The sequence below is a fragment of the Panthera uncia genome (genome assembly GCF_023721935.1).
Source record: "Panthera uncia isolate 11264 chromosome A3 unlocalized genomic scaffold, Puncia_PCG_1.0 HiC_scaffold_11, whole genome shotgun sequence".
In the NCBI taxonomy this organism is placed as follows: domain Eukaryota; kingdom Metazoa; phylum Chordata; class Mammalia; order Carnivora; family Felidae; genus Panthera; species Panthera uncia.
In genome coordinates, this window is record NW_026057578.1 from 1,911,224 (window position 1) to 1,923,864 (window position 12,641).

Sequence of the window (12,641 nt, forward strand, 5' to 3'; positions counted from 1 at the left end):
CGCCGGGGGTGGGGTCTCCCCCCCCCCCCCCCCCCCCCCCCCCCCCCCCCCCCCCGCTTATTCCTTCATTTAACGATGACTTGTGTGCCATTGTGCCACGCCGGATGACCTCGTGCCCGAGGGTCTTTGTGTTCTGGGGCGCACCGCTGAGGGTGCAGCAAAGTTGCCAGGAGGTCTTGTTAGGAACAGCCGGGCTCCCCTCCCGAAGATCGGGTCGCTTCGCCTTCCCCCGTCTCACCAGCACCGCGGGAGATTGTTCATGATTGTTTAAAATTGTGCCAGTCCGGTGGCGACACGGGGAATCTTGGTGACTGTGCTGTGGGTGCCTGAGAACGGGCCTATTCTCCCGAACGACGTAGAGCTTAATAGATTTCCACAACACACACCTGCTGCTCATGCGGACCAGTCTTCTGAATCCTTGCTTATTCTTGTCCATTCGATGGGTCTCGTACGGACTGTGGCGATGTCAGTGGTGCGTTTCTGTCTTTATCTCCTGTGTCTTCTGCAGCTGATGCTTTGTAGCTGGGCTGTGTGTGCCACGTTGTTGGGTACGGAAGTATTCGGAAGTGTCACATCTTCTGTGAATTGGCACTTTTAGCGTTAAAAAATGTCTGCCGTTGTCCAGTGGGCTTGAGCTCTGCTGTGTCCTGAGTTAGGACCATCATTCACCCCGCTCTCTGCACTTCCCTCACCAGAGAGAATCTCTGTCCCTGCTTTGGTCTTATACTTCCTGATTTTAGGTGTGGCTCACATCTATAGCACGTGGCTACGTCTTGTTTTCTGAGCCGAATCGAAAAGCTTTCCCTCTATTAGGTGAACTGAGCCCATTCGCCTTCTTCTGATATGATCAACACGCTTGGTCTCTTCTGTCTCAGTGTTTTATAACTATGCCTATTTCTTACGTTTGCTATGATTCTCTTCCTCTGAAGTGCATATTCTTTGCTCTTTAATTAAAATGTTTGTATTCAGGAAGGCTTACGGTTGTATTCTGGTGGTTATTTTTGCACATAAACCTTGTTAAATGTCCCCTGGTTTTTCTTAGCTGTTCAGCTTCTTAGTTCCCATAGGGCTTGAGCCCCGCCTTCTCTCAGCAGCCAGTGCACACGCCCCTTGCTCTCCGCCCTCCCGCCGGGCCCCTCCTCAGCTTCAGTAAGCGGTGTGGTTTCCTTACAAGTGCTTCCGCCCGCCCCAGCACTGCGCGTGTCCTTGCCCATTCCTGCCTTGGATGATGACTGCACTGTGGCCCAGCCTGCGGAGGCCTCCATGCAGAATCCCTGACACTTGCATGTTGCAAAAGGTCTTTCTGTGGCTTCGATAGGGAGGACGGTCTGGCTTGGATATAAGATCCTTGGCTCGCACTTTCTTTCAGTCCTTCTGTGAATGAGCATCCGTGGTCGTCCTGCTTTGGAAGCTGGTTTTGAAAAGCCCCGATGCCAGGCTGATTCACTTGCCTTTGTCATTTATTCTCTTTTACACGAGGCCTTGTCTTGATCTTTGAAAACTAGCAATTTCACGAGGAGATGTCAGAGTCGGTTTTCATGGGACCTTTCAGTGTGTAGATTTGGTCTTTCTGGTTCCTGGACTCTGGCTTCCGTGTCTGTTGTGTTCTGTCTGCTTCCTTCTTCGGAGGCTCTGTTAACACAGGCCTTTGCTTGCCCGCCACCTGCCCTTCCCCAGACCTTCCGCGGCTGCGCCCCTCACGAGCCTGCCTTTCCTCGCGGGTCTGCCCTCGGTGCCTTGCAGTTAATTTATGCACTTCTGAGAGATCTCTGTGTCTCCTTCCCATTTTTTTCTCGCATTTACTCCACTCTCATCCCTTCTGTTTTTTAATCTACTTCTCTTAACGTTAGGGATTTTTCATTCAGGGCACTTCTCATGTCGTCAAATGTTTCAGGACATCTTTTGGTTGTTGGAAGTGTTGTCTTAATGGTTTTCTTGTTTTTCCAGACAGTCTCTGATGTGCGTGGAATTCTGTTTTCTGATTTTTTGCGGTAGATCTTGACGGACTTGCTAATCTTGGGTCACTTTTGCCGGGTTTGGGTGTCTCATCAGACTTGCGGTCTGATGGCGCCCTCTTCTGACCGTGCTGAGCAGTCGGGTAGTGTGGCCGGTTTTCTGTTTGCGTTGCTTGTAGGAGGGTCCTGTGTCCTTGGCGGTGACGTCCCGGTCTTGCAGGAGCCTCGGTGTCCCTTTAGTTCCTTCCCTCGTCGGAGGCTCTGTGTTCTGAGGACTCTGGACGCTAGACTGGGGTGGACCGGCCATTCTGGGTGGCCTCTGTCAGACCGCGGCCCCTCGCTGTCTCCATCCTCTGCCTTTGCCACGTCACCTTGTGGGTTCAGGAGGACCTGCCAGGTGTCCTCATCTGGAGTCTTTCTGGAGCAGGGCGCTCCGTGCCGCCACGTCTGCCGATGGAGCGATGCCTGGGTAGATTGGTGCCTTCGTGTTCTGAGTTGGTTTTGGGGAGACGGAGGGAGGTGTCGGGGTGACTGAGTGGTATGTGTCCTCCTGAGGAGAGTACCTGCGTGTCTTTGCCGCCGCGTGTACTCCCGGCCGCCTGTCTGCACCGGGTGCTCTGTTTTCGTGGACAGGGAAGGCGCAGAGACGGGTGCAGGCGAGTTGGGGAACTGAGGGGAGCAGGGCGAGCCGGTCGGAGGCTGTGCCATTGGGTTCGCTGGAACCGGTTCGGCCCAGGCTCCTGGCTGTCCAGCTGAACGCGGGGCGGGGGCGCAGCCTTGAGGGGCCCCTCGCTCGGGAGCCGCTTGGCCGTGCTTCTGGGGGCCCGTGAGTGCAGGGCTCTTGGCTGCTGTGGCCCCGAGGTGGACATTTCCCTGAGACCGTGCCCAAGGGCCCGTGGCACCGGGGCTCACGTGTCGGCACGCATGGCGAGCACCCAGCCACGCCGGGGGCTTCTCTCCCCGTGAGCATTGGCCCCCAACTGAGGTGGCCCCACGAGCCGGGATTTGGACGGAAAGTGGGGTTTTTCCCATTCGGTTTTACATCAGGTGCTCATTGCCTGTCAGATCGATTGTGGCATTTTGCCAATGGCAAGGTTGCCTTCAAAAGAAATAGCTCTTTTTTTTTGTCTTGGACCAGCCCTGTGACCGGCTGACAGGTGTGCGACGTGCTGTTTTCAGGGGAGGACCTGCTGTGTGCAAGCGATACATCCAGGGTCGCCTTGCTCTTAGCCCAGCGCCTGCAGAGACCGGGCAAGGCAGCCCTTTGATGGGGTGTGGGTGTCACCGCTCCCCCCGGGGGCCACCCCCCGCCCCCCCACCGGTTGTTCCGTGATTCTGGGCTGGGCGCGGTGTCGGTAGGCTGGGTGGTCACGGCCGTCCTCTCTCCCGGGCTCCGGGCCCCTGTGACCCCTCCCGCAGCCAGAATACCCGACGAGCAGTATGACCAGGACCCTGGCGGGGGGACGGTGAAGTGCGTCCTTCCGTTTTGGCGTGAGATGGGGAAACGGTGCTCGGCCCGTGTAATTAGGAGTAATGTGACTATTAAGTAGGATCTCTTTGAACATCGGCCTTTTACAACATCCAGAGAAACACCAGGAATTGAAGTTTCTCGCTGGCCCTCAGAGCATGCCGCCTGCACCTGGGGGCGGCCCTCCGCCGGCTCACTTGCCCGTTAACGCTTTGAGACCAGTTGTGGTTTCTAAGAAATATTGCAGTATTATTGCAATAATATCGCCAAGTGTTATTTGTCTTGAGTTCTGACCCGGTAATTTCCACCTGAAGTGGGGGCCCTGTCCTTCCTGTTTTTGGCTGTTGGCTTTCTGTTTGGAAAGTAGAAACATCAGACGTGGTCCAGAATTGGTCACGCGTGTTGCAGAGATGTTTCGGTCCGTTAGGTAGGTAGTGCCTTTGCTCTCTGCGTGGCTGCGCCTGTCCCCCTGAGTCTTGGCGTCTGCAGGGGAGGTGCAGAGGGCAGGCCACCGTCCGCGGGCAGCTGTCTTTCCAGAAACTGGCCTCTGGTTGGGCGTGCTGGGCTCTCCCCATGGTGTCTGGGGTGCAGAGCAGTGGGCCCCCGACGGGCCTCCGGGCTCCTGCCGCTCCAACGTCATCACAAGCCTCTGCGGGGGGAGGGGAGGGGGTGGGGTGGCGCGGTGTGTGTCTTGCACAAAATGCTCCTTTAGGGCTGTTACCGAGGCTCAGGAAAGCACGGAGAAACCAGAATTGTTCTTTCAAACAAGGAAAAGTAGCTGCCACGCCACCTGGCCTGGAGGAGGGACCTCAGCCGTGAAGGGTGGTGGAGGGGGTGCAAATTGTAATTGAGGTCAAAGACGGGTGCGTGTGCACAGGGACTCCCCTGGGGGAAAGGGCTCAGGTGGCAGAGGGACCTGGTGCCCGGAGCGTGCGTGGGCCTCGCCCGCCACCTGCTGGCCGGCTCCCGGAACTGCGGCCTGGTCAGAGCAGGGCTCTTCTTCAGCTGTCGGGGAACCCTTTCCTCCCACCTTCCTAAGCTGTGAGAACATGCGGTAAAAATACCCTGTGTTATGTTTGCACTTGAAATATGCACGAGCAACTTTAACCATCAGAACACAGATGCTTAGTTTTCATTCTGAACGGAGAACCAGGCACCACGCAGTTGGGAGTTGTGTGGTCGGACGGAGATGCGGTGCTGGAACCCCAGGACCCAACACGACGCATCCGGGAACACCGCCCCCAGTGACTCCTTGTCCACGTGCAGGCGTCAGAGACTCGCAGAAGCTCGGCTGTTCCCCAGCGGTGCAGGCCCTGAGCCCAGTTGCTGCTGTTGCCCGGAGGTGGCAGTGTCCCGCTGAGACTGGCTGGGAGCAGGGTGCCCCCTGTTGGCCGCGGACGACCGCGGTGACCCCAGAGCTCTGCGGTCCAGCCCGCTAACCGGCTGACCGCCCGCCCGCCCGCCCGCCCAGCCTGGGAGTTTAGACTTTGCAGCATTGGGAAAGTGCCTTTGCCGGCGACATGGGGACGACACGATTGCCCTGGGTGTGGCATCGGTCCCACCTGGCCGCCTGGACACATGGAGGTCGGGGACACCAGCTTCAAGCCCAGGAGCTGTCTTGCCATCCCCCTGGGGCAGGAGCCTCCGCCTGTGCCTTCTGCAGGCCCCGAGGGCCGGAGTCTGAGCCCTGGGAATTGCAGGGGTTAGTGCCCCTATGGGTGCTTGAGACCACCGGTCCCGGAGGCCAGCGTGGGGGCCGTGCCCCCTGCTCGCACCCCCTCCCTGTTAGGGACCCGTAAAGCACTTCAGCTCCAGGAGCAGGTCTGCAGGAAGGAGCCTGTCCCACACGTGGCTTCCTCCAGCTTCAGGGTTCCTTGGCACACCTGTAGGGACACTCGAGTGGCTGTGGGCACGTAGCCCTGGGGCCAGCACCTGGCCCTGCCCCTTCCTGCCAGCGCCTTGGGTCCCGCCCACCCGTGCACACCACTAACTCGGCTGTCTTCTTTCTCGTCACCAGGGGTCGGGCCCAGGCTCGGCGGTCCCAGGCAGCTCCGGCGTCGGAACCCCCAGACAGTTCACGCGACAAAGGATCACGCGGGTCAACCTCAGGGACCTCATATTTTGTTTAGAGAATGAGCGTGAGACAAGCCATTCACTGTTGCTCTACAAAGCATTCCTCAAGTAGCACAGGGCGGGCGCGGCGTCGCGGACGGAGACGCCTGGGACGCTTTTATATATTTGCAGATGACGCCTTTTGTAACAAGCAAATGGGATATTGTTTAAAAAACAGCCACCTCTTTACAACGGAACAGTTTTATATTCCTGTTTCTAAGTCAACTCTTCAGTGCGGAAGAAAACACGTTTCTGTAACAGAGAACACAGAGGCCCGTGGGCCCTCTTAAAGGACAATTAACTCTTAACTCATCTTTGATTGAGTGGCCTTCTTGCCAAACAAGCCATATATAAAAACTGATGGAATCGTTTAGCAAATAATTAGTTGCCCTCTGTCACCTCGTAGCGGTTTCTACATTATTTGTGCATTTTGGTTCATTCAACCCGACTTACTGCGTAGGTGTGTGTCTACAGCGATGACCTCATTTCATTTATTTTATTTTTGTATTAGTCAGTTGGCAAAGCAAACTGATTTTTTAGACTATTTATCTGCCCGTCCCCTCCCTCGCCAGAGTCCCCGAGGAGCCCGGAGCCCACGGCGCGCCCGCGCGGAGCGGAGCCACCTTCCTGCTCAGGAGAGGCCGTGCCGCCGGCTCCTCCCGAGCGCGTGGTCGGCACCTGTACAGACGCAGTTTATTTGCTGTAGTTTGTAAAGCTGTAAAGTTAAAAGAAATGAAAACCTTTTCAGCATAAATATATTTTACTTGCACTGTGTTTTTTAGCTAAAAGTGGAAACTTAGATGAAATAAAATCAAAGTTGAGAAGAATCATCAAAAGACTGTTTCTCAGTGTGAATCAAGTGTTGAAAAATGGTTGGTGTATTTTGTCAGTAATTGTACATAATTTTTGGCACATAACATAAAAATGGCTATGTAAACTATAATTATTTTGCTAAGAGACTGTAAGCAAGCTGTGGGCCAACTTTACAGATGTCCAGAGCGAAGCCCCTTCTTTGTACCTATTTTTTTATTACAAATATACTAATTGGTTCTTTATATTTTCAGAGGTTATTGTATTAAATTGTCTATTGATAGTACTTTTATGACTGTAAATACTTTGGCTTTCTCCGTGTGAATCTTCACGTCAGACTTTAATTCGCGCGAGTGTGAACCGAATGCTGATCAGTATTTTTTATCGACACCCGAAAACTGTTACGCCTTTTATTTTGTCTTTTAGGAAATCCCTGTCTTTCCATTTTTTCATGTAAATTTTGCACAGTTACTTGTTCATATGTAAATATTTTACTTTCAAAAATGAAGTTTTTAATTGCTATTGTTTTATATAGGATTGAAAGAAAATTAACTCCTTTATTAAAAACAAATTTATCTGTATCCGTTTTGCCCGTTCTTCCCGGTTTTCCAGTTTTAGATCTGCCGCCAGAGACTCAGCTCTGGTTCCGCGGAGGCGTTTGTTTAGGGGCTCCTTGTTAGAATCGGTGTGTGAACCCCAGCCACTCTGGGAGGAATAGCCTGACCTCCACAGACGGGACCTCCGCGCCGCACGGTGAGGCCTGGCGGGAGGGCCCGAAGCCGAGTTGCCTCCCCGCGTGCTCGGGCCGTCCGGGCCACCCCGCCTGCCTTCCGTTGCCGGACCGCCCCACCTTGACACAGGTACGCTGGGCACCTGTCCTCGCAGCTGGGGCACCTTGGGGAGAGGCGAGGCGAGGCCCCTGTGGGCCCGGGGGGGGGGGGGGGGCCGGGCCGCGCGGGGGGGGGCCTCGGGGGGGGGGGGGGGGGGGCGCCCCGGGGGGGCGGGGGGGGGGGGGGGCGGTTCTGAGCACAGGCTCGTGCCCTGGAGAGCCTGGTGCGGACACAGAGTGGTGGAGCCGGATGGGGTCTCCAGGACGCCCGCCTCCTTTCTGCCAGCCAGCGTGCTGGACCGGCCCGCGCCCTGCCTCCCGAGCGCTGCTGGAGCCGGCCGTGGCGCACTCGGGGTTGGCGCCCAGTTTCCACGTCAATTGTAACTAGTCTGACGACACGCAGCGACGTGTGGGCTTCCGTACAAGTTACGCTGGAGAACACCGCTCGCATCAGGGTGCCCGTTCCGTGGTCTCCGGGGGTTGCCAGCCGTGTCCCAGAGGCCCGTGTCCCCGTTCTGGAGGCCAGAAACGTGAGGTCAGGGTTCGGCAGGGTTGGGGTTCCCCCGAGGCCGCGAGGGAGTCCGTGCCGGGGCTCTCCCCCAGCTCTGGTCGTTGCTGGCACCTTGGCCGCCATCCCTTGTCGTTTGTGTGGCGGTTTCTCTGTGCGTGTCCCTCTTCGTGTCTGAGTCGCCCCTTGCCACGGGACCACGAGTGACCTCATTTTAACTTGACCTCCGTAAAGACCCTGCCTCCAAGTGAGGTCATGTTCTGAGGTGCCGGGGGTTAGCCTCCACTGATCTCTCTTGGGGGGACACACTTGCCCGTCACACCCGTGGTGGCCGAGGACAGAGCCTGTGCAGGAAGCACTTTCAGGGTTTCTAAGTCGCCCGCCCACGGGAACAGGCCCGAGGTGACTTAGCGGGCAGGTCACACTGGTACTTTCTAACCACGACCTCTTTGTTTTCGTGAAGCTGTTGGCCTGAAATAAATCAGGTCAGTCGGTGGAGGACGGTCGTGCTCAGATTTCTGTGGGTGTGACTGACTTCCAGCTTGTCTGCACGTCCTGCCGGGTCGGGGACGGTCGCAGCCACAGCCGTGACGCCAGCAGGAGGCCGCGCACGGCCGAGGTGCTGCCAGCAGCCACGAGGCACGGGTCTGCCCGTCATTTTCCCTCACCAGACCGGTAGCTGTGGGTCGGCGCCCACCATGACACGTTGTTAGTTGTCCGAGGTCGGGTTCGGGTACGTGGGCGGGCTCGGGCGCAGAGGGCTGGCTGGCGGCGTCTGGGACGCCGGCTCTCACCGCTCCGCTGCAGCAGAAAGGCAGGAAAAGGAAGTCAGGCATCACGTCTGGAAAGGAGGAAGATGGAGGAAGAATCCCAGATGGCGCCATTGTGCGCACGCAGAAAACTCGGGAAACACGCTGCCCAGATTCGGATTTGGTGAGATTGTAGGAGGGGGGTCAGTGTCCTAAATGAACCGTGATTCTGCGTCCCAGCAACCGGCGGCCACCAACGACACGACCAAGGTCAGGATACCTAGGGATGCATGCAAGGAACTACAGAGGAGACCCTCACACCCAGACGAGAGAGACGAAAGCAGGTCTGAGCGGAGAAAGTGCCACGTTTACGGAGCGCACGGGGTGTTGCGGGGAGGGCGGTGCTGCGGCGCTCAGAGCCCCAGCGGATGGTCTGCCACGGGACGGTCTGAGTCTGGAGACCCGGACGGAGCTGTAGATGCCTTGGAATAGCCAAGGCGGTCTAGAGCGGAATCAAAATGCTCACGCTCCCAGGTCTCAAGACTTCGCGTGAAGCCGTGCTAATCGAGCCGGGGTGGTATCGGCGTGTGCGGGCAGACCCGGTCAGCGAACACCACAGGGTCCGGAAGTGGATCCGCGTGTTACAGCCACTGGGTTTTTGACAAAGACACCAACGCGGCGAAGGGAGGCCGGACGTTAGTGCAACTGGGGGCCTGAGGGCGGAGGGTGAGTCTTGACCCCGTCCTCACGTGAGCACACGCAGCCTCATTTGAGGTGGACCGTGGGCCTGAATGTGGAAGCTGAGACTCCAGAGCTTCTAGAAGACTGGAGTGGGCAAGGACCCTTACGGACATGGAAGGCACAAGCCATAAAGAGAAAAACGGCGAAGCGCACTTAAGTTCTGTCTGTCAGAAAATGCCCAGTGAAGGCAGACGGGAGGCCACAGGCCGGGAGAGAGCGTGCACGGGGTGTTAACCCGATAGGAACCCGCATGCAAAGTGTGTAAAGAGTTCCACAGCTCAGTAAGAAATGTACGAGACACTTGAATGGGTCCTTTATGAAAGACCTACAGGTGGCCGATGAGTGAAAGAAAAGTTGCCCGTCATGACCGGTCATCAGAGAAATGGAAACCAAAACCATGGCGAGACCTGCCACATGCCCACCGTGGTGGCTCAGACTGAAAGAGGCTGACACGAGGCCCCCCGGGGCCTCAGTCGGTTGAGCGTCGGAGACTTTGGCCAGGTCATGATCTCGCGGTTCGTGGGTTCGAGCCCTGCGTCGGGCTCTGTGCTGACAGCTTGGAGCCTGGATCCTGCTTTGTATTCTGTGTCTCCTTCTCTCTCTGCCCCTCCCCTGCTTGCACTCTCACTCTCTCAAAAATAAATAAATGTTAAAAAATTAAAACAAACAAATGGAATGGGGTGCCTGGGTGGCTCAGTCGGTTAAGCATCCGACTTCACAGTTCGTGAGTTCAAGCCCCGTGTAGGGCTCTGTACTGATGGCTCAGAGCCTGGAGCCTGCTTTGGATTCTGTGTCTCCTCTCTGCCCCTCCCCCATCCACGCTCTGTCTCTGTGTCTCTCAAAAATGAATAAACATTAATAAAAGTTTTTTTAAAAAGAAAGAGGCCGACAGAATCACGTTGAGGGGCAGGACGCCATTGTGAAACAGTCCAGCCACTTTGGAAAACTGTTGCCCTTTTTTTTTTTTAATGTTTATTTTTGAGAGAGCGAGCGTGAGTGGGGGAGGGGCAGAGATGGGTGGACAGAGGATGTGAAGCAGGCTCCTGCTGTGAGGGCAGAGCCCCACGCGGGGCTCGAAGTCACCAACTGCGAGCTAAGACCTGAGCCGAAATCAAGCGTCGGATGCTGATGTGACTGAGCCACAAATGGAGCGCGTGTCTCCCTGTGATCTCGCGGTTCCTGCCTCCGTCACATCTGTTTGAGAGAACTGAATGCCTTTGTCTGTCAGAGACCGAAGGCGAACGTTCATCGTGGCGCCGCTCGCTCACGGACTGAGGTGGAAACAAGCCGCCGTCCGTCAGGTGGTGAGTGGATCCCAACTGTAGCGTGATTGTCGATGCGATACTGCCCCGGAGGAAAGAGGGACAAACCGCTGATGCTCTCAGCAGTGGAGCTGAATCTCCAAAGAATCACGAAGAAAGAGGCCAGTCCCTCTGGTTCCACTCGTGGGAAGCTCAAGGCCAGGAGAATCCCCGAGGTGACAGGCGTCCGCGCGGTTACCCCTGGTGGCTGGCGCGAGGGGCACCGGGACCCTCTGGGCTGGTGGGAATGTTCTGTCTCCACCCGGGTAGCGGTCACGTAGGGGTGCGCAGACGTAAAAGGCTGACAGGTGAGGTCTGTGCATCTTGGCACATGCAAAGTGCACCTCAGTGAAGCCTGGGGAAACCCCCCTGGGCCGGACCTCAGCTCCACCTGGACGGGTGACCTGGCCCCACGTGATCTGGTGCCGAGTGAAGAGGAAGGTGTGTGGATGTCTCGGGACAGGTGACGACTTGTGATCTTGTGGTTGTCCATAGTCATTGATCGACTAGTTGATTGTTAACTAGTTTATCCTCTCAGACTGTGGTCTCCAAATGTAAGTTTTATCTTAAAAAAAAAAGTCTACCCGGCCTCCCTCCGTCCCCGAGCTCAGGGCCCCAGCTTGCCCCGAGCCTGAGCCTGCCCCTGCCCACCTCGCACAGCCGAGGCCGCCAGGCTGTTCTGGTCTCCTGCTGCGTCTGAGCTGCTTTGGGGACCCACCTGCCACCCGAAGCCTCTGTATCCTTCGTGCCTCGCATACAGCAAGCACACCACCAGTGCACGCTCTCAGGGTGGAGGCTATGCAGTTAGAAAGACCACAGTCCGCGGGGAGCCTTTCCAAACCCTCCTGTTCCAGCGACGGGCTGGCAGCCTCCTCTGGGCCGTTCTGGGCCATGCCCAGGGCGCGTTTGCCCCAGGAAGACCAGCCCCAGGGAACCTGTCCCTTCTCCTTAAGAGATAAATGACGCCTATTTTCCAGGAATCTAATTGTCGGCGCAGGTTGCTTTATTGGGCTTTGTTGTAACTGTAGGATTTCTGTATTTTTGAGAATGGGCACTCACTTAACCTTTATTTCCTAAAACGTATTTAGCAAAGGGGAGCCTGGGTGGCTGAGGTCATGATCTCACGGTTGGGGGGTTCACGGTTGGTGGGTTTGAGCCCCACATAGAGGTCACTGCTGGGATTCTGTCTTCCTGTCTCCCTCCCTCTCTGACCGCCCCCCCCCCCGTGTCTCTCTCAAAAATAAATAAATATTAAGAACAGAATAAAATGCGTTTGGCAAGTATCGAGCACGTCTCCCGCAAGGACGGCTTTTGCAGGGGCTGGGGGGTGTGGTCGAGGCCCAGTCCGCAGGGGCGCTCACACAGGGCTCTGGCTGGGAGAAGTGGCCACCGAGCGCCATGGAAGAGTGGGGCTCTCTCCCGGACATGTCAGGGGAGGAAGGTGGGAGCGACTTTTCAGGCGCTTGCTTGGAAGTTAAGGCAGGAAGATGCCCGCACACGGCGTCGAACGGGGCGCACCTGCCCCCCCGCAGCAGGTCCCTGAGAGTGTGGGCGCCTCATCCTGTCCAGCCCCGTCATCCACGCGCTCCCGTACACACTCCTCCGGGAGACACGGGAGATTCGGCCACGCAAAGACGCGTGCACAGGTATTCACAGCCGTTTTATCTGAAGTCGCCAAGACCTGGAAAAGCCCCCGTCGTCCGAGTGCAGGTGACGGACACACCTCGGTCCGCTCGGCCTGCTCGCACGGCGCTCCCGGTGGCTGCGAGAAGCGCCGTACGTGGGCGCCCTGGGCACCGTGAGGGGGTCTCCGCGTGAGTGCGACAAGTCTGCGGACTGCGCCTGCGCAGGGGCGAGGAAGCTCGGGGTTATCTTGGTTGTGGGGACGGCTTCGTGCGCGCGTACCAATGCCGGAAGTTTCCAGATGGCGCGCTGTAAGCATGTGCGGGGTGCCCGACGTCAACGATAGCTCAGAGATGCCAAAATGAGTGGATGAGAATAAAAAGCAAATTGGCGTCCCAGTGCAGACTGGCTTGGCCAGGAAGTGGCCCAGAGGAAGGCACAGGTGGGCGGCGGGTGGCCTTGGAGGGGGGAGTGGAGGTGGTCGTGGCTGGACCGACAGGATGTGAGGCCGAGGGGCCCCCGTTCTGGGCCGGATGTGGGGGGGG

General features: G+C 57.1%; 1 protein-coding gene across 1 annotated transcript in view; it reads left to right on the plus strand.

Annotated features, from left to right (window-relative positions):
• Positions 1-6,926, plus strand: part of TAF4 (TATA-box binding protein associated factor 4) — a 65,358-nt gene extending 58,432 nt beyond the window's left edge. Inside the window, exon 15 of the mRNA XM_049650501.1 lies at positions 5,441-6,926. Within this exon, the coding sequence (XP_049506458.1) occupies positions 5,441-5,608 (168 nt within the window). The 3' untranslated portion in view covers positions 5,609-6,926. The remainder of the gene's footprint in view (positions 1-5,440) is intronic.
• Positions 6,927-12,641: the final 5,715 nt, after the last annotated feature.